The 20,536-nt window shown below is 41.2% G+C and overlaps 1 protein-coding gene across 1 annotated transcript in view; it reads left to right on the top strand.

Moving 5' to 3' along the window:
• Positions 1–20,536, top strand: part of UBE2F (ubiquitin conjugating enzyme E2 F (putative)) — a 93,771-nt gene that overhangs the window by 46,978 nt on the left and 26,257 nt on the right. Inside the window, exons 8-9 of the mRNA XM_075001303.1 lie at positions 12,446–12,478; positions 13,929–13,991. Coding sequence (XP_074857404.1) covers positions 12,446–12,478; positions 13,929–13,991 — 96 coding nt within the window. The remainder of the gene's footprint in view (positions 1–12,445; positions 12,479–13,928; positions 13,992–20,536) is intronic.

The raw sequence follows: 20,536 nt of genomic DNA, 5'->3' as shown, positions 1-20,536 counted from the left end.
CTTCAGCCTTCTTCCCTGAGAAGCTGATTTCCAACAGGAAATTCTGCATCCTCAGTTTCCATCTTTACATCACAGTGCCTGTTTTGTACATGCACATATGCAAAAATATGCTATTATTATATTTTTAATCTGTAAAAGCTCTGCCTTCTTTTATTTGCAAAAAGTTCAGGGAGGGGACTAATAACTTGAAATAGTTTGATACGTGATGTGAAGCAAAATTGTATGATGGTGAATATTGTGGAATAAAACCCAACAAGAACTTTTGCCACTGGTGGCACAGAAACAGAAACTTGGCCTCCTAGAAAGAAGCTTCTTTCTGACTACCCCTTTTGGAACTTAGTGGCAGGGGTGGGGAGGGGAAGGGGGCGTTGAATTTGAAGGATGGTCATTTGGCTTTTTGGAAGAGAGAATGCAGCATCACTGAGGATGCGGGATTAGGAAAGGTTTTTGTTAGCATTTACTATGTTTGTTGTACTTTGAAGAAAGGTGTTCTTTCACACCCAGAAGTTGGAGGTCTACTCAGTCAGTTGGGTTTGAAGAGATCTGCGGCAAGCTTGACATACGGTTTAACGAAAACATCTAGGATCTTCCAGTGTTTACAGGCGAGTGTCCTGAGAGGAAGATTAGGACTAAAAGGACTCACCTAATGACAGACACATCAGAGTTGAACATATGTGCCTGTAAACAACGGGCAGGCTGTGATTATACAGCACACTCTTTCCATTCCTTACTTTCATTCAAATGGACTGTGTGTCATCTAAAAGAACAATATGTTCCTACTGGCACAATTTTTTGCTCATATTGTTCCCAATTTTTTTGCTTTGTCATACTGATGATGATGATACTAACAATTTAATTTGTCAGTTTTCTGATATAACCACCTCTCTCTCTTATGCCCATTTCTTGTTTGTTGGGGCTTGGGCTTGCATACAGTGTTGCAATGTTGCAGCAGCAGAGCATTAGTGAAGAAGCTATTACAATGATGGATGAGCTTTTCCCCTTGATGGAGATGGTTGCTAACTACCAGGAAGGTATATTATGTTGACAGGAGAAGCCCCACCAGAGGGAGAGGAAAGGCGTTAGGTCTGTAAAACTGCATTGCTTACTTCTGAGAAATGTATTGATAGCAATATTTGATGTCTGTTGTAGTCCTGGCCTCTGGGGCCTCTTTATTAGATCTATAAATGCTCAGGCTGCCACCATGACAAAACTGTTCCTTTCAGAGGTCGTCCTAGAGATTGCTACCCAGACCATTGTCACATTGAGGTTAAACTTATGCAACACGTACAGGGCCATGCTTGAGATTAGAATAAGCTTGGACTAATGCTCATTGGCTAAACCTCAGACATACATGTTTTGAGATCCATGCTGGTTACCCAGTGCTTGCTGGATGGAGGTTAAGGTGGTGTGTTTGACATAAAGGTGAAGCTATTAGGATGCTGACATGCCACAGTGATTTGTTTATATACCAGTTGTGATCAGAGGCATTGAAGCTAAAACCCTCTACGGTAAGAGAGAGGAGGTTGCTGACATGTACTGTGAAGGACCATTCTTGAAGGACAAATCCTTTTCCTTAGAGCCTGGATTTATTGAACTCCAAAGCATTCTGCAAATAATTTTTCTTGAGCCCTTTTGAAGAGTATAAATTCTATCTCTCTTCTTTAACTTATTCATTTCTCTTCTTGGTTGAATCATCTTTATTGTTTAGTTTACAGCATCCGGTTAGGCATAATTAGTTCCATAGAGTGAGTATCCTGTAAGTTTACATGTAGCAGACTCAGAATGTTGACTGTAAAAGCAACAAGAAGTCCTGTGGCACCTTATAGACTCAGATATTTTGGAGCCTAAGCTTTCGTGGGCAAAGACCTGCTTCTTCAGATGCATGGGGGTTGGAGGGTTTCAGAGGAGGATTTTTAAGATACAGACTAACACAGCTGCCTCTCTGAATGTTGATTGTGTTGACTGGAGTTGGGAATATGATTAGGAGTATTGGGTTTGGGTGTGGGCTCGCCAAGTTATCTGACCAGAGAATCTAAGTTTTCCTTCCACTCTGGCTACAAACATTAGGAGCTAAGAAGCTGTGTGTCTGGAAGCAGGCCTCAGGAACCACAGCAGTCACATGTACACTAGGGACAGTACCAAATCAGAACAACAGGTATTCAAATCACACCCAAGGCAACAATCATATACATGGATTCGATTGCCCCAGCTGGTAACCTAAATATAGCCTGAGTGTACAGTTGCAAAGGCCTAGTATAACGTTCTACTCGTGCTCCCTCCTGGAGACCCTAGGACAATTGGTGTTCTGAAGAACCCTGGAGTTCCGCCAAGTGAAAGTAAGGGTTCCGTGGTCAGGGCACGGGCCATATGGAGTGACTTGTGGCTCCAGGGGCTGCCACCACTGACTTCTCTGTGGCGCCCTGCCCTGCCGCTGCCAGAAGGGGAGTCAGATGGTCCTGCCTTTGCTCCTCCGACTCTGGTCCTGAGGGCCCGAGGTAGATGCATCTGCTGTGTCCGGTGATGTGTTTGGGGCTGAGAAGCGTTAGGTCTTGGGATGGGGTGGGGAGCAGTTTGGGGCTCAGAAGTGTTAGGCCTGGGGTTGGATGGGCGGGGGGTGGGTTTGGGGCTCAGACAGGTTAAGGAGTTATTAGGGGTTCCACAAAATTACGTCCAGTTTAACAAGGGATTTGCGGCCGCACAAAGTTGGGAAATGCTGCCTTGGAGTGGGAGGACCAGCCTCACTCCATTGACAGAGGTCTGGGTAAGTGTTATAGCAGAGGAAGTGTAAAGATTTAAGATAAAGTAGAGGAATGTTTGAGGAAGACAAACCCTCTCTAACGCTATCGGCCATGGAATGTTATAGACCTTGTGTCACTTGGGCTAAGCCCCCCAAACCCAGACTTCCAAACCCTAAGATTCTGAAGTGTTCACGTTTGATTGCAGGATTAAACTAGGACACGTCTTTCAATACGCATAAGATGTCTCTTCATGCCCTTGTGTACAAACCTCTAAAAGGGGGCCCTGTGGTTAGCATACCAAGAAACACCACACGACACCCCAACCTGTACTTTTCGGTAAAGCAGGATATCCAGTCTGGCTGGGACACTATTTTTGGAGCATTCAAAAGATCCACAAGATAATGTTGTGTTCTGCATCAACACACTGACCCCAGTGCAGTTAGAATAACCTCATTAGAAGGGATGGAAATTTCCACATACTCCCACTGATCTAAATGTAAAAATACAAGACAAAAAATCTTTAACTCTTACTTATAAATCACCTTAATACCTGTCTAAACTACTGCTAAAACTAACTTCTTACAGGGTATTTTTCCCCTGTAGGTCCTTGCATTACTGCTGGAATAGAATAAAACAGTGAAAGATGGAGGAGAATAGGTAGGGTTGGAGATATAAGCTTACAAGCTATAAATCGTATATATGCTTCTAGGCTAGAGTGCTCTTCTTATTGGTGAAGTTGGTCATGTTCTCTTCCCATTTTAAGAAAAGAACCTGCCATGTGGATGGTTTTCATAAAACTGAAGTTAGCATACAGCAAAACCAAAGGAACAGGTAGTGTTTAATTCCTTTAAAGAAAATGAGTTGAATCATTTGCCTAGTTCTTGTAGCAGATGAATATCTGTTGGGATTCGAATACTAATTGTCAGGATGCTGTTTTAGAGCAAAAAATCATACTTTCCCTGAAGGTCTTCTTACTCACCTATAACCTAAGTGTAAAGCCTTTGCATCTTAACTTTTTGCATATTTTCTTCTAAAATGTTCTCCTTTTTGAAACAGTTTTTCATTCATTCTTTTTTTCATTTGTCACACTGTTGTGCATGATGTGAAAATACCTTGAAGTGCAAAGAAATTTCATAGATCTGTTTTGGCTTCACCAGTTGTTCAGGATAATTGTGATAGATTCCAACAAAACCTGCAGATGGGATTTGAAAATTAGACCCCAGATGGGAGCATAGTAAATTCATTCTTCTATTCAGTACACAAGTGGTTTTAAGATATAAGTGCTGAGGCTGAATTAGCCACTGTGGTAATGGCAAATGCTTGTAGTTTGATTTTTGGATGTCAAATGTGACTGCGTAAAAATCCAGTGGCTGACTAATTCTTTCCCTTCTAATTATTTCTGGTCCATCCAGTGAGTGCATTTTTTGCAAATTTAGTATACACAAAATGAGTACAGTGTTTGGAAATGAAAATATTTCAATTTGTATATCAAAGATGGAAAAAAGTTTGTAAGCAGTCCTGGCATGGATTTCTGGGTGGCCAAAGATAAGTCACCTAAACTCTGCAGCTGAGCTTCTGCATCCATAAAATGAGTATTATGCCTCCTGGCCTCCCTCACAGGCATTTCGCGCCTGTGTTTTTCAGCATTTGTAAAACAGATCCGTGGGTACCGCCACATAAGAGAATTATATTCTTCATTGGGCACATGGAAATGTATGTTTAGTGTGTGTAAACTAATTCAAAGAATGGTTACTAGACATACACACAAGATATACAGTATAAATTATATAATAAGTGTAAAAAAAAAAAAAAAAAAAAAAAAGTGTACCCTTTGTTCTCTGGTCCGGCACCCTTGGGACTTGACCAGTGCCAAACGAGAGAATTTGCTGGAATATGAGGTCAGTATTGTCGCAGCGTTACCAACACTCCCACTGCTTACTGAGCTCTTAGGAGACTTGGGGGTAAATTATAGCAGAGAACATGGAGAGCCAGGACTGGTGGCTGTAAACAAATTGTACAGGACCATGGGAAAGTTGGCCACACCTATGTTAATTGGTCATGTAGCCAACTAAATTCATGACACATTACAGATGTTGCCAGCCTAGAGAGGTGCAACCTGAAGTTGAGTTGTCTGTAAAACTGTAGTTGTGGTGATAAATGTAGTGTATTGTCACCCTTTCTTCTGCCTCTGACCACTAGTCCATCTCCTAGTATTTATTCTAATGTTCCATGTTCCTGAACTTCATCAAACAGCTGCCATTTTGTGAAACTTGGTCTCCCATATCTGCTATACTCTGTTCTCTTCCCCAAAGTCATGAATTTCTTGTGCGAAAAGGGTAATAGTCTTTTACCAGTGACTCGAGTTCAATATTTCATATTGGACTCTGGGCTGGTGATTTGGGGGGGTGGTTTTGTTTTTGGTTTTTTTGATCCAAAATCACCCAATTATGATCTTTCAGTCGGACATAAAACAGGCTGTGTTTTAAATGTGGTGGTTTCACATTACAAGATTGTATTTGTATAGCGGTTTTATTGATATTGATCGTACAGCCAGCATGAGTTTATCCTGACAAAACCTTTAAAACACATTATCTTTCCATCTGGGACATTGTATTCCCTTCTCTGAAACAGTAGTGACTCAACAGAGTAGATTCTATCAAGGTTCTGATGGGAAGAGTGGCATCTAAAAATTGTTTGGGTGAAAAATCAGAAGTAGACACAATTGAATATTAAAATCATCATTGATTCTTTAATGTTGATTTCATTCTAATCCATTGAATGTTCTGCAAAACTTCAAGGCTTCACAGCTTATGCATAAATGGGTGCTAAAAGAACATGAAGACTTCAAGGTCAAGCTTTTGTTAGGAATTAAGATTTCCTGGGCAGTTTTTTAATTTGTCTTCCTTCTGCGTATGTATTAACCGCGAGATCCCAGGATCCCTGCTTCTTTCAGTGAACAAGATGGAATTTCTCAGAGGAGCGGTCAGATTTTGTGATTAAAAATAGTATTCTGTGGTACCCTGTCTAATTTGTTGCTGAGCTTGGAAGGTGTGTGGAGAGCTAAATAGGTGACTCTTGGAAGAAAACGATGTTTTCATAGTTAAGGCAGTTGAAGGTTGCCCTGGAGAATTTTGTTCTGTCCCTGCCTCTGCCACAGAGTTGCTATGTGATGCTAAACAAGTCAATTCAACCAAACTCCTCACAGGTGGTAACTAATTGGATCTTTCTCATTTTCTGGGTGCCTAGCTCGAGACCCTGGAGTCTGATTTGCAGAAATAAGTACTCAGAGCTGCAGCTGCAGTCAGTGGAAGCTGTGCTTTGAACCTGGGGAGTGCTCTGTAATGCTATGTATGCTGAAAAATCAGGTCATAAAAGGTGAAAGTATTGATCTGACAAATTTGTGAGGTATTTAAATCTGCATACTAAAGGAATGACCACTTGACAACTATATGCAAGTTTTGCTGTGCTGCAAACAGATATCATCCTCTCCTGTACTTTAGGATACAACAGAACAAAATATAATCCTGACAAATATGTTTTTTAAAAAAAAAAATGGAATCATGAAACTGTACTGCATTAATCACTGCTAACAATCGTCCACACTGCAGACTTGCTTTTTAAATGTATTGTTTGCTCTTTGAGTTGACGTTTTGTTTTTCTTTAATCTACTTTGAATCAGATTTGTTATGTCTAATTGTTTATCTCTGGAACCAATTAATGAAATGCAGCCATGTCTAGTAAATGGAAGAGGAAGGTTTATCTTTAAGAATCTAATCTAAATAAAATTAAGGCTATCCTGGTATAGAAGAGAGTGGGTGAAATCTGGTTTAAAAACAATTATAGGGGTTTGATAGATGTCATTCTACTAGTGTCATCAATAAGTACTCAAAATATTAAACATTTTGTTGGGCAACTCAAATTCATATTTATTGCTGTATCAATGCAAACTAAAATTGTTAAAACTATTAATGCAAAATGTTGTGCGGAATTACATCAGGCAGCATATACTATAGGTGACAGAATACTAAAATATAAAGCCATTGTTTTAAACAGAAGTATTTGTAGTCATAATGGAGGAAGGTACAAATTAGATGGCACAGGCAAGACAGGAAGGACCTGTTTTAAGATTACATTTGAAAACTTTTCAGTTGTGGGTCAGCTTTATATAGTATTTATCACTCTATTTTAATTATACATTTCTGTGTGGAAATCATTGGTATGAATAAGTTTTTGTGTTAGTATGAATGTTCTGAGGGATTTAGTCTTTCCTGCAAGCAAGAATATATACAGCTGGAGGAAAGAAGTGGTGTTTGAATTGTGAAAGGAAATCTGCTACATGCATGCCAAAGTAATTTCCCACTTAAATAATAATCCTGTACAATTAAATTTGGTTTCCAGTGTGCACAGAAATCAGAATCATCTGTGGAGAGAGGCTCCATTACAGAATGGTGCTAGCAAGTTTACCTTTGTTTTTAGTATTGGAGGATGATTTAATTAGTGTTTTGAGATCACGTGAAACTGAATGTTTCAAAGCAGTGTTAACAGAACAAAATAAGAGGTTGTGCACTAATCTGATTGGTTGGGAATTTCGGCGTTTATCTTTTCCAGCTCACCTTGTGACAGGGTGATGGTTCAGGCAGCCACAGTTAGAAAACATATCTAGCTTGGTTTTGTGTGTTACACCTGAGAATCTTTAGTTTTGATAGAAGTTCTGTTGGGCATAGGATGGGTCTGCAACCAAAATAGCAACAAGAGCTTTTTTAGCTCCCCAAATTCAGTTATAGAATCAATACTTCAAGAACCATGATGCATGTGAATATAAGGCAGTCCTTAATAAACATCCGGGTGCTGTTTATAGCCCCTGTTCTAAGAACAGTGCCTACACCGTGATATTTGTACCAGTCACGAAGGTTGTTAATTTCATCCCTGGCTTGGTCCACAAATGAGGACGAGGAAGGCAATGCACCTGGGGATAGGCTCTTAATCAGGAAGGAGCTATGGTTCTCATCAACCCTGCACGCAACCCGCCCCCCCATCTTGAGGTTACCCACCCAAGCCCTCTGCTCCCAAATCTGTCCCCCATCCCCAAGCTTTACCCCCACATCCTGCAAATCCCCCCAAATCCCCAGGTTAACCTCTCTTATGCCAGAGCTCCCATAACAGGTGAGACACAGGCTGTTTGTAGGCAAATTACCATTGGTCATCACAGGCACATGTCTTCTGAGCAGTGTTGGATGGGGCTATAAAATCAGCCTTTCAAAAAATCACCACATTTGTCCCTGCATGTGTTGGGGTGCTGGTGAGCTGCTCCCTATCAGGAAGGCACGCTGTAGGAAATCTAATGTCTTCTAGCCTGGAGAACCAGCCCACAACACTACATTCACCCTGTGGGATACACATCAACTGAGGACCTACTGTTTTCTTTGCTATTGTCGTGAAATATATTTCCATTTTGAAGCTCATGCTTCTCCTTACCTCATCACAGGGCTGTGAGTTAATTGTGCTGTTTTGATTTCTACAGTGTAACTGCATTATCGACTTCTGAAGAAGTCACTTTTTATTTTTTACGCTTGATGGGAAGTTAGCTTATAGTGTTATTGGTTCCAGGAAATGCGTAACACAGTGCACCTATCTTTTCTTTCTGGAAAAATTATTTTAAATGTTTGTTTTTTTAAATAACACCTTTAATGATCTCTCTCTTTATAAGGAAATGTGCAAACTGTTTCATTTAATTGCTTCGTGTAAGTTTTCTGTTTTTTGAATGGGGGGTAATTATTGCTCCCAGATATTGTAAAAGACATGGCAAAGTATACTAAGGGTTTAATTAAGCCATTTCTGTTTGCCAGAAATCTTTGGTAATACTTTCTCAGCCCTCTAGTGGGACTATATGCCTGTTGACTGGTCCCATGGGGGCTGTTGCTTTTAGTTTTCATTATTGTAACGTTGTTCATTCAGAAGCTAGTTCAGAAATCCAATGGGGCCAGTTTATAAAAGTCTTCTGTGCTGTAATGGAACTCTAGGGACAAATATATCAAAGGCTCTAATAAAAAGTGTTTTATCTGCACACTGTTACACATTTGGAGCGTGTGACATGCTTGGTTGCCTCTTTCTGTCCAAAACGCAAACAGACCTTGTTTGCTGCTTTGGAAATGCTTCTTCCAAGGGAAGAAAATGAGTGAGCATAGGAGGAATTGTTTCCCTGTCTTCCTTCTCCTTCCATGCTGAATTATTTTGTGCTGCTCTTTTAAATACTGTCAGCTACATAAATACCAGGAGAATGAAGTACAGCTAAAGTAAATGCTTTTCTTATTCTATTATTTAAATGAAAATACCATTTTAAACAATGTAATGTCAGGCATTAAGTGACAGTGTATGGAAATAAACTTTTTTACTGTTGATGACTAGTTAAAAAACAACAGGAGAGGTCTGAGTGTGAACAACTTTCCTCTTCTTGATTCCAAGGGATCAATGTTTTACCAAATGCCTTGTCAAACATGTTTTAGCTCTGAGATGTAACAGTCTCAGTCTTCAGTATAATTAGCTAGAGTCTATTAGATAAAGAGTACTTTGTAATAGTGTTCTTTGGGGATTTTCCTTGGCAGAGTCCTTTAGCTGCCTTTGTCTGCCTTTTTAAATTAAATATATCTGTTAATACATCTTGCATGCAAAAAGAAGCTCTTGCTTTTGTAACTTGCATTTTTACACTTTGAAAAACACGGTGTAGTTAATCTTTCAGACATCAAAAGCAACGTTCCCAAGGCATTATTTTGATACTGGTTTGATAGCAGATTGTGAAGTGGGTGTGTGTTACCTCCTTGCGAAGAACAACCTCTAGACCAGAAGTAGGTCTTCCTGAAGAAGCTATTTCAGAAGCAACGGTTTGTATTTTAAATCACTCCTGTTGGCCTCTCTTCCTCCGCATGAGAATGAGTGCCACCAGAGCTGACTGTCCAGCACAGATGGTTCGATTTAGCTCATCCGCACTAGGCATGCTAAATGGAACCCCAGAAGCAACCCTACCTGGGTCGATCCTCTGTTAAATATAGACATACTATCACACTCCTGAAGGGCCCAGTGAAGAGGGTTAAGGTTGTTTACGCATACCCGGGCTCTGTATGGAGGCTGTGGGAAGAATGGGGATCCTCCTCTTTCCTCAGCTATTGGGGCTGGCTTTTTCATCCTTGTCACGTCACGAAGGAAATATCCTTCCTATTAGTCCCTCTGTTAATTGCGGTTGAGGTCTCTGCAGCACCTAGGAGCAGTGAGAGCCAAAACCAAGCCACAGCCTTAAATCAAGAATTTCTCCTGTCCCCTACCTGCCTTTCCCACCTTTTTATTTTGGTCAGTCCCAATTTTCCCCTTGGAGTTACGTAAGTTTCTGCAGTATTTTGTCAGCCTTTAGCTATGTTTTTCTTTCACAAATCTTCTTTAGAAACAGGCAGAATTTAAAAAAAAAAAAAATCCTTTTTCCTTTTTAAAAAAAAAAAAGTGGTGGTGGCTGCTAAGTTCTCCCTGCCCCAAATGCTTTTGTTTTCTGGCCCCAAAAATGAATTCTAGGATGCTAATTAGATTGCTGGTGAGGGTGACTGCTCACCACTATTTCCTGAAGAATTATAGGCTATTTGTGCACCATAAACATCTGAGAATTTTACTGTTTGACTGTAATTTTTTAAAATGTTGGTCTGTCCCTGTGCAGTATGTGACTTCAAGGTATGCAGACTTTCCGAGCATTGATGACTTCAGAAACTCACTTTGGAAGAAAGTGCTGAACAAGCTAAAATATTATTTCCTAATGTTACTTTGCAGATCTGCGTGATTAAAAATAGATGACCAGAGAGTGCTTTCAGATTTAAAAAAAAAAAAGGAAAAACTAACAGGGCCAGGGAAAATGGGAAGCAAAAAAAAAAACCCCTATTGATTAGGGAATGCTGACACCTTGTCCTCTGCCAGCCTTTGTATCTGGTACTGTTGCTAAAGTATTGTTAAATATTACAACTGGTCGTCATTTTGACTCCGCTCAGAGACCAGAGTAGTAAATAAGCTAAAATGCATCCATTCCCTCAACTTTTTGTATAAGCAATTGATGTTACCTGTTAAATGAGCATAAGATGCATTTTGATTTCTATGCCGTAGTGGGATGGTCCTCTTTTCTAAGCGCTTAGCTGCATGGCCAAAAAGGGGTCAGTTTAGAATAGGATAACTAACTCCCCTTTAGTTCTCCAGGTATAGAATCCTAGGGAAGCCACAGCACCATAGTTTTACGGAGGGGTAAACTAGGGAAGGTCAGATCCAGACCGGGAGATACAGTGGTGAATTTGTGTATTTCACAGTAAAAACTACAGTGCTTCATCTCCAGTAGTGATTTGCAGTGGGATGGCAAAGGTGCATAAGACAACCTGCTTTATAAAACCTGTCCCCTCTTTTTAACTAAAACTCTTGAATATCCAGCAGCCCTGGAACCAGGAGGAGGTTGGATATTCAGATTTTCTGGGTAATAGAGAGGTGTACCTAGCAATGCATAACACTAAAGGAAAAACAAGATTAGATATTGATAAACAAATGTATGCTGAGTACTTTACCAACAACAGTATTGTACACGGTAAACTTATGCTGTATTTGCTGTATTAGTTGTGCTTGCTTTCCTTACACTGTACTTACGGAAAAAGTAACAAATTTACTGATGGTTAAAATCCCAGTTATTTGAAGTTTCCGGATGATAGAATGCTAAATATGAAAGAGCTTAGTGTATTTTAAATTGAAGGCATAATCTGAGAGGTTTTTCCTAGGATCTCTGTTTTTACAATGTTGTTCAAACAATTGTAGTAATGTCTAACCACTTAATGCTTGTTTGTCAGCCTGTGAAGTTTGTAATTCAGGACACAAACCCATAGGCTAGACCCTAGTGGAACAGCAGTTGTGGAAAATGTTACATCAAGTGCCACTAAATAGAATCTCAGCAGACAACACTCCATCTAGTTGTTTTCTCACTGCGACTATGTAAATGCACAACTGTCCCTATTGGGTTATAGAAAACTTGAAGATAGAAGTGAGCAAATACTTTGCAATGAATACATCCCTTGATAAATTTAGCCTCTTAGCATATTCTCACACACACACACACACACACACACACACACACACACACACACACACACACACACACACACACACACATCAGTTTTCTCAAATAGGATACTTTGTGTCTATTTGACAAATGGTTTGTAATCGTTTTGTATGTTAGGGATAGGTCACGTGCCATTCACCATGTGTCTGATACCACCAATTTGAAAGCTGAGCAGTGAAATTCGGTTCTCATGGTTACGTTTGGTCACTTGGTATTGCTTGTTTTCTTTGAACACAGAAAGGGTGTGACTGTGGCCGCAGAGAGTGAACATTGGTACAAAATTTTAAATGGAAATGATATTGTTCACAGAAATTATTCATGAAACTTTACTTAAACTTGATGGTTTTAAATGTGTCAGAGGTACTCAGAGCCCTGGATAAGTCCCTCTTTGGCACGTTATGTATTGAATAAGTATTTGGAAAGTTTTAAACATTTTGGATGTAAAGAAAAACTGCCTAATAACACTCTTCCTTTCCTTGGTTTTAAGTTGTTCCATTATTTTGCTGTGTTCATAGAAATATAAAGTGTTAAAATGTCCAAGTATTTTAAATGCATGTGACTGACTGACTCTTTCCTTTTTCAGGATGTGGTTTGGGGATTGAACTCTTTATTTACAGTAAGTGAGTCTATGCAATGAATACAGTCCATTCTGTTTTCCATGTCAGGTGGATTTTGAAATATGTGGAATCGACCTGATCCAGTCTCTCTCAATATTTGTGTTTCCTCTGACTTGGTGGTGTTTAATTAGTCCCGTATAATTCTAAACAATTCATTCTCCCTTTTCGTATAGTTAGTGTGTGAGTGACCACACAGAAGGGTACATGCTGCCTTCCTTAACATTGCCTTTTACTTTTAAGTCTAGGGTGTCACCCTTGGTAATGAGTTACTTAGGATTTTCCACAAAACCTAAATGCGTTCAGCAAGTATTGTGCAGGGCTAGGGGAAGGAATGTGAGGGTTACTTTGGCAGGTAGCTGGCATTGCTGTCACCCTGAAAAATTGAGGGTTGGGTTAAACAGTTGCCCAGTATAGGTTTCATTATTGATAGTTGTGATTACAAACACAAATTGGAGGTGCTAGGGGGGTCCCTGGATCTCCCATCCTAAATGGGACACTGAACTAAAATGTTCATGATCCCACATGATCTCAAGGAGTAGGCAGGAGCAGCAAGCCCTTGTCTCTGAGCTAGAAGAGACAGCTGCCTAGAGCTCAGTGTAGCTAGGGGTGAACTGGTGGGAACATTTAAAATCCTAGATTAATGCCAGGAACCTCGGGTGACCCTTGCTGCAGGCGAAAGGTATGATAACAGTGAGAACTAAGGTGACCCAGTTTGGCCATGATCCCTTTGCTCCCTAGACCTTTCCACTTCCAGTAGTCTGTGATCGGAGTTCTACATGACGATTACATCCCACTACCCCATTCCTGCAGGGCCTGATGCTTTCCTCATTCTTTTCTCCCTGCTTCTCTCTAACGCTCTTTCTACGGTGCTCATGTCTGGCAGATGCTAAACTGTGCAATCTCACCTCCCAGGAAGAGTACCTCCAATATCTGTAGCCAGTAGCAGAGGTCACCAGAGATTTTCCTGCCAGCAGGACCAGCCAATTTGTGGGGCTGATTTTCCTCTAAATCATGTTCTAATTTTCACCTTTTTGCCAAAAGCTGCCAACTGATGCTAGAACATTCCTGGAAATGTTGAAATTGGCCAGAGGTTGTGTTCAAAAATAGTCATGTGATAGTCAATCAAGTTGAGTGTAGCTAACAATGGCAGTCGCCAACTGTAGTTGAGTGGCTATCAATTAAGCCAGGGCTGGACGCTGACCAACAGCTGAGTTTTTGAATTTACTGCTGTTAGAGGCACAGGACCTTGTGATTCAACACTATATAATACATATGCACAAGGAATCTAAACCAGAGATCTCCAGCATAAAAGAAGCTATACTGCTAAGCCCAATGCACTTACTGACCTCATCTAACTTTGTCATGCTAAATGTGTTTCTAACCACTTGCACAATACAGTAACTTGATAGTTATTTCCTTTTTTAAAAAACCACTTGGCTTTTTTTCCAGGATCTCTTGAATTTTGATGATCCTTTGAATATTGAGGCTGCAGAACATCATTTGCGGGACAAGGTGAGTCAGCAACTTACTGAAAGGATGTTGTTTCTAAACCAATGTATGGCTTGTGCTTGAGTGTTCTAAATCAGCGCTTGTCTAACGATAGAAAGCAGAGTGATTTCATAGAACAGCTTTTAAAACAAAATATGACACCATAATTTATTATAATAGTGATGATTCCAGTATACGGTGCTTATTTGTCAGAATGTGATCTGTTGCATGTATTTCTGCTATGTTAACACTTACCCAGATATAATAACTGATCTCTAAATCTTTCCAAGGTACACTGTCTAAGAGTCTAATGGATTTTGTGGATCAGATGGTTAATAGTTCTGAAACTATCTGGTATTGCCCTAAATGTACGTTTACTGTCCTAAGCAAATCACCTCCTTTGCCTTCCCAAGACAGACAACTGTTTCTTGTGAAACTGTTACACAAACCCTGCATTTCATGTTTATAGTAAGCCAGAGGGAAGAAGAGGCTTTTAAGGATGGTAAGCAGTTCTGCTATTTGGCGGGTGGAGAGAAGTAAAATTTGTGCTATAAAATAATTACTGCACAAATCAAAATACAGTTTACCAATGAACAACATACTGGTCTAATAACAATATTAAAAAACTGTGCCTCTTAAGCTGAGAATGTCATTGAAGACTTAAAGATAGTGAGTCTGTTTGAACCTAAACTCAAAGGATTTATTGAATAGTAACAGAGAAGTAGCCATATGAGTCTCTATCCTAACAACAAAAAAGCAATCATGTAGCACTTTAAAGACTAACAAAATAATTTATTAGATGATGAGCTTCTGTGGGGCAGAACCCACAGAAGCTCATCACCTAATAAATTATTTTGTTGTTCTTAAAGGATGTGTTGTACACAGAGATCTTCCTGGGGATATGTCAGCTTTTGAGTGCGAGTGTACAGCTTGTTGTTGTTCCACACTCTCTCGCTGAGTCTGGACAGAGTTGTGGCTGCTTTACCGATCCTCCTATTTAGCTCAGTCTCCAAGGACAGTGTGTCAGTGATGGTGGACCAGAGGTGAACGAACTCGTGGATGACCTCCAATGTATAGTTGTCAATGCTGATTGATGGAGAAACAGCAACGTCCTGAGCAAGTACGTTTGTCGTCTTTAGGCTGATGGAAAGCCCAAAGTCCTTGCATACTTTGGAGAACCAATTCAGCAGCTTCTGAAGCTGGTCTTTTGTGTGTGACACGACAGCAGCGTCATCTGTGAACAGCATGTCTCTGAGGACTTTCCGCACCTTAGATTTAGCTTTCAGCCTTGCAAGATTAAACAGTTTCCCGTCAGATCTTGTGTGCAAAAAGATGCCCTCTGTTGAAGATCCAAAGGCGTGTTTAACGAGCAGTGCGAAGAAGATCCCGAATGATGTCGGAGCAAGGACGCATCCTTGTTTGACGCTGCTCCTGATGCTCAAAGCATCCGATAATGTGCCATCATATTGGACGGTTCCTCTCATGTCTTCATGGAAAGACTGGATCATCTTGAGTAAGCGTGGCGGACATCCTATCTTGTGGAGCAGTTTGAACAATCCATCCCTGCTGACCAAGTCGAAGGCCTTGGTTAGGTCGATGAAGGCAATATAGAGTGGCTTCCTCTACTCCCTGCACTTCTCCTGCAGCTGCCTCAGAGAGAAGACCATGTCGACGGTAGATCTCTTCAGGATACACCCTCTCAGCAATCTTCTGGAGTCTGCCGAGGATGACGCGAGCGAACGGTTTACCAGTGATTCCCTAGGAGGGAGATTCCACAGTAATTGTTGCAGTTGCTTCTGTCTCCTTTGTTCTTACACAAGGTTATGATGTTAGCATCACGCATGTCCTGTGGAACCTCTCCCTCTCTCCAGCACAGGCACAGTAGCTCATGTAGGGGTTCCAGGAGAGTGTCCGTGGCACGCTTCCTCAGCACCCTCCTTTACGGCAGCAAGACTTGGACCCTGTATGCCCTCCAGGAAAAGAGGCTGAATGTCTTCCACTTGCGCTGCCTCAGGTGCATCCTTGGAATATCATGGAAGGACAGAGTGTCCAACACTACCGTCCTTGAGCAAGCTGGAATCCCAACTATGCACACCCTCCTCAGGCAGCGGCAGCTCCGCTGGCTTGGCCATGTCCACAGGATGAATGATGGAAGGATCCTGAAAGACATCCTGTATGGCGAGCTAGCCTCTGGCAAAAGACCTCCCGGATGCCCTCAACTGCACTACAAAGATGTCTGCAAGAGAGACCTCAGGGAAGCAGACATCAGGCCAGACAGCTGGGAGGAGCTGGCAGACGATCGCAGCAGATGGAGGCAGGAACTATACAAGGGCCTTCAGAAGGGTGAGTTGAGGATCAGACAGCTAGCAAAGGAGAAGCGAGCCCACAGAAAGCACAGCAAGGACCTGCCAGACACCCATTACATATGCCACAGATGCAGCAAGGACTGTCACTCTCGTGGGTCTTCAGTCGACACTGCAAATGAGGATGCCAAACGGAACTACGAAGGGCACGTTCCATAGACTGAAGGATGCTACGTAGACTGAAGGATGCTACTACTATGTCAACTTATTGAAATACTTGCCTAGTTTTACAGCAGGCTACATAGCAATGCTAGTAAAGTCAGTAAAATATAAAAGTTCATTCTGACAGTGACTTGTTTCTGCTGCTTTGTATGCCTTACACTGCATTGTAAGTACAATATTTCGATTTCAGTTCGTTGCTAATAAGATGGTAGTAAGTCAGTAAGTTTTCGAGAGAGGTCTTCAGTGATATTTTTGCGTGATTTTGTAAGTAAGTAGTCTTTAAAGGAGGTGTAACTTGGTGGTATACAAAACTAATCTGACTCCTAAAAAGGGTACAGTAATCTGGAAATGTTGAATGGCACTTGTTTCTAGACATCAGATTACCTTAGGACCATATTTCTCAACTGCTGGTATGTGTGCCATTAGGGATGTGTGAGGGAAGCCTGGGGGCGGGGGGGCGGTTTATAACTTTTTTTTAATGGAGTGCTATATATATTTAAAAAAAAAAAAGAGAGAAACTGATATAGACTCTGTAATTGACCAGAACTATATCTTTTAACATCAATTCTTGTTCCTGTGATCTGTATTTCAGGGACAGAGAATCCAAATTGTTTCTGCTTTTTTAAAGTCTCAAAATTGTCTTGCTGCTCAGGCACATTGTTGAGGGACATGCTGTATCTCATATATACCTGCAGACTTGATAGCATCTTCATTTGAACTAGTTAAAAATCAATTTTTGTCATGGAACGTTGATGAAGTCTGCTGAGATTTTAGTGAGGCTTTAAAATGTCATATGGAGGTCTTTGCAGAAGATTGGGTTCATGGTTTCAGTTGCCTGTTTTAGCCTGCAAGTTGCACTTACAGGGCTTTGATATGCTTATGGTTTAGTATGAATTACAAAATAATCACTTCTGGCTTTTTTGTTGTTCAAGTTAAGCACGACGATTAGGGCAATTCTTCAGATTTGGATAAAACAAGAAGTCAGCCAGCAAGTGCAATTTCTTTAAGAGAAGTAGCAGTATATCTCGCTTAGTTTTCCTGCTGCTGCTTAGGACAATCCAGTAAATTCTCATACTAATCAGTATTTATGCTTTTTAGAAAAATTGAGTGGAGATGCTCAGCACGGAATTGGGAGTTTTAGTTCAGCTCCTGCCATGGGTGCCACTTTTAAAGAATTTAGTCCCTTGGAATAGGATAAAAACAAAACGAGAACACTTCTTGAGCGGTGTGTCATGGAGCTTTTACTAGCCACTAAATATGAGAAAAATTAACCATAATTGGAAAAGATACGAAAATGGAGTCAGTACAGCTGAAAGAGTGAGCTGGATTTTCTTCCTTCTCTTGCAGTTTAAGACGATGCACTCAGGCATGGTCTATAGTAGGAAAATAAGTTGATTTCAGATATGCAATTCTAGCTATGGCAATTGCGTTGCTGGGTTCAACATATTGGGAATAGACTTATTTGACTGTCTTCACTAAGGAAAGTCAATGGGAGCATTTCTCCTGTCAACCTCTCTTATGCCTTGCAATAGCGAGGAGTACAGGGGTCAACTGCTGATCCCAGAGATAATTTTGCACATGTTTACCAGCTGTGCAAAATCGAACTCTGGGTCAATCTTCACAGAAGTGAAGACAAGCTCTCAGATAAAGTCATTTAAATCTGTGTAAAGTTTCTGATGGCGATAAGGCTTCAAAGAAGTCCCTGAAAGTATAATTTAACACACAGACTTTACTGCTTATTTTGAAGTTCCAGAAAAAAACTGACTTTCTGGTATCGTGCTGATTTTTTTTTTTTTTATACAAGGAAAATCTACCACTGTACGAGTGGTTTGGGATTATCAACAGGCTGTTGGGAGTACCTTTCCCATATTTGAAGAGGAGCTCTGTATGGCTCAAAAGCTTGTCTCTCACCAACTGAAGTTGGCCCAATAAAAGATATTATCGCTCCCACTTTATCTCTCTCCAGGTTTTAGGCAGGCTTGGGAAGGTTTATCAGGTTACACATCGTCTCAGTTTTCAAACCATTTTTTGTTCACTTTTTTTCTATTATGCAGAAGCTGATATTCTTAACACAGTCTTAAAAATTAGTAAAAGCCCTACTTAGGTTAGCTTGTAGCAGTTATCAGAGAGTTAGTCTGTATCTTCAAAAACAGCAAGTAGTGCTGTGGCACCTTATAAACTAACAGATATTTTGGAGCACAAGCTTTCATGGGTAAATACCTGCTGCTTTGCCCTTGAAAGCTTATGCTCCAAAAATCTGTTAATCTATAAGGTGCCGCAGGATTTCTTGCTGCTTTTGTAGCAGGTGCATCTTCTGTTCATATTTTTCATCATGTTTCATCGTTCAGAGACCTGCTTTAATTTATGAATGTATCCCACAAGGTCAGAGGGCTTATCAGAAGGTGTCTCACTGACAGTTACTTAGGGCTCATCTACACTAGAAATGAAACACTAAAGCTGCGTCTACACGTGCACGCTACTTCGAAGTAGCGGCAGTAACTTCGAAATAGCGCCCGTCACGTCTACACGTGTTGGGCGCTATTTCGAAGTTGAAATCGACGTTAGGCGGCGAGACGTCGAAGTCGCTAACCCCATGAGGGGATGGGAATGGGGCCCTACTTCGACGTTCAACATCGAAGTAGGGACGTGTAGACGATCCGCGTCCCGCAACATCGAAATAGCGGGGTCCTCCATGGCGGCCATCAGCTGGGGGGTTGAGAGATACTCTCTCTCCAGCCCTTGCGGGGCTCTGTGGTCACCGTGGGCAGCAGCCCTTAGCCCAGGGCTTCTGGCTGCTGCTGCTGCAGCTGGGGGTCCGTGCTGCATATACAGGGTCTGCAACTAGTTGTTGGCTCTGTGTACCTTGCACTGTTTAATGAAAGTGTGTCTGGGAGGGGCCCTTTAAGGGAGCGACTTGCTGTTGAGTCCGCCCCGTGACCCTGTCTGCAGCTGTGCCTGGCTCCCTTATTTCGATGTGTGCTACTTTGCCGTGTAGACGTTCCCTCGCTGTGCCTATTTCGATGTTGGGCTGAGCAACGTCGAAGTTGAACATCGACGTTGCCAGCCCTGGAGGACGTGTAGCCGTTATTCATCGAAATAGCCTATTTCGATGTCGCAACATCGAAATAAGCTATTTCGAAGTTGGGTGCACGTGTAGACGTAGCCTAAGATATACAACTCCAGCTAGGAGAATTGCATAGGTGGAATCAATCTATCTTAAGTCGAAATTCCAGTGCAGGCCCATTGCAGGAGGATGACGGGAGAAACTCTCCTGTTGCCTTCTCTTACTCCTCACGACAGTGAGAACAGGGAGTACTGTGGTCAATGGAGGGGCATCCTCAGAGTTCAGTTTAGTGCATTCCTATGAGGCCCACTGAAGAGAACCCTGGAAGATGGCGCATGGCAGTGTTGATCTTCCCCTTGGTGTAGACATACCTTGAGATGACTCAGCAGCAGTAGCAGAGGATCTACACTAGCTAAAGGTGTATCATGCCAGCAGCCAAGGTAAAGGCTGCCACCTATCAGGAATAGAAATGTTTACAGTAAACTCAAGTTAGTATACCAGACATGTACCCTCAGAGCAGGAGATGAGATGAGACAAGGTTGATGATTAGGTCTGTTTTTGACGTGGATGCCTTATGTAGTGTACATACTGTCATGAAGTTAAATTTCTGCAGTGGTTTTTGTCCTGTCTCATCAGATGTATTTTCGGAAATGCTTTCATCCCATTAAGTTAGGGAGACTTCTAATGAGTAACTTTTACTAATGAGATACTTTTTAGACATGTCTTTAATTTCAAACACAGCCCTGGAGTCTGAAAGAAATGTTTCAAGAAAAGAGCTTTTGCAGTTAGCGTTGTGTGTTGGGCTTCCAGCTTGTTAAGTGTTCCCTTGTGATTCACTAAGGGGCGTGATTCGTTATTTTATTGATGTCGTTTCCCTCGACTTAAATTTGAAGTGCTGAGACACTTCTGCTGCCAATTTAACTAAATATGCCTGTCTGATAGGAATAGTTACAGCTAATTAAAAGTCTGCCTCTGGCTAT

Source organism: Carettochelys insculpta, chromosome 8 (assembly GCF_033958435.1).
Source record: "Carettochelys insculpta isolate YL-2023 chromosome 8, ASM3395843v1, whole genome shotgun sequence".
Lineage (NCBI taxonomy): Eukaryota > Metazoa > Chordata > Testudines > Carettochelyidae > Carettochelys > Carettochelys insculpta.
The sequence above is the reverse complement of the archived record's forward strand: the minus strand, read 5'-3'. Positions and strand labels throughout refer to the sequence as shown.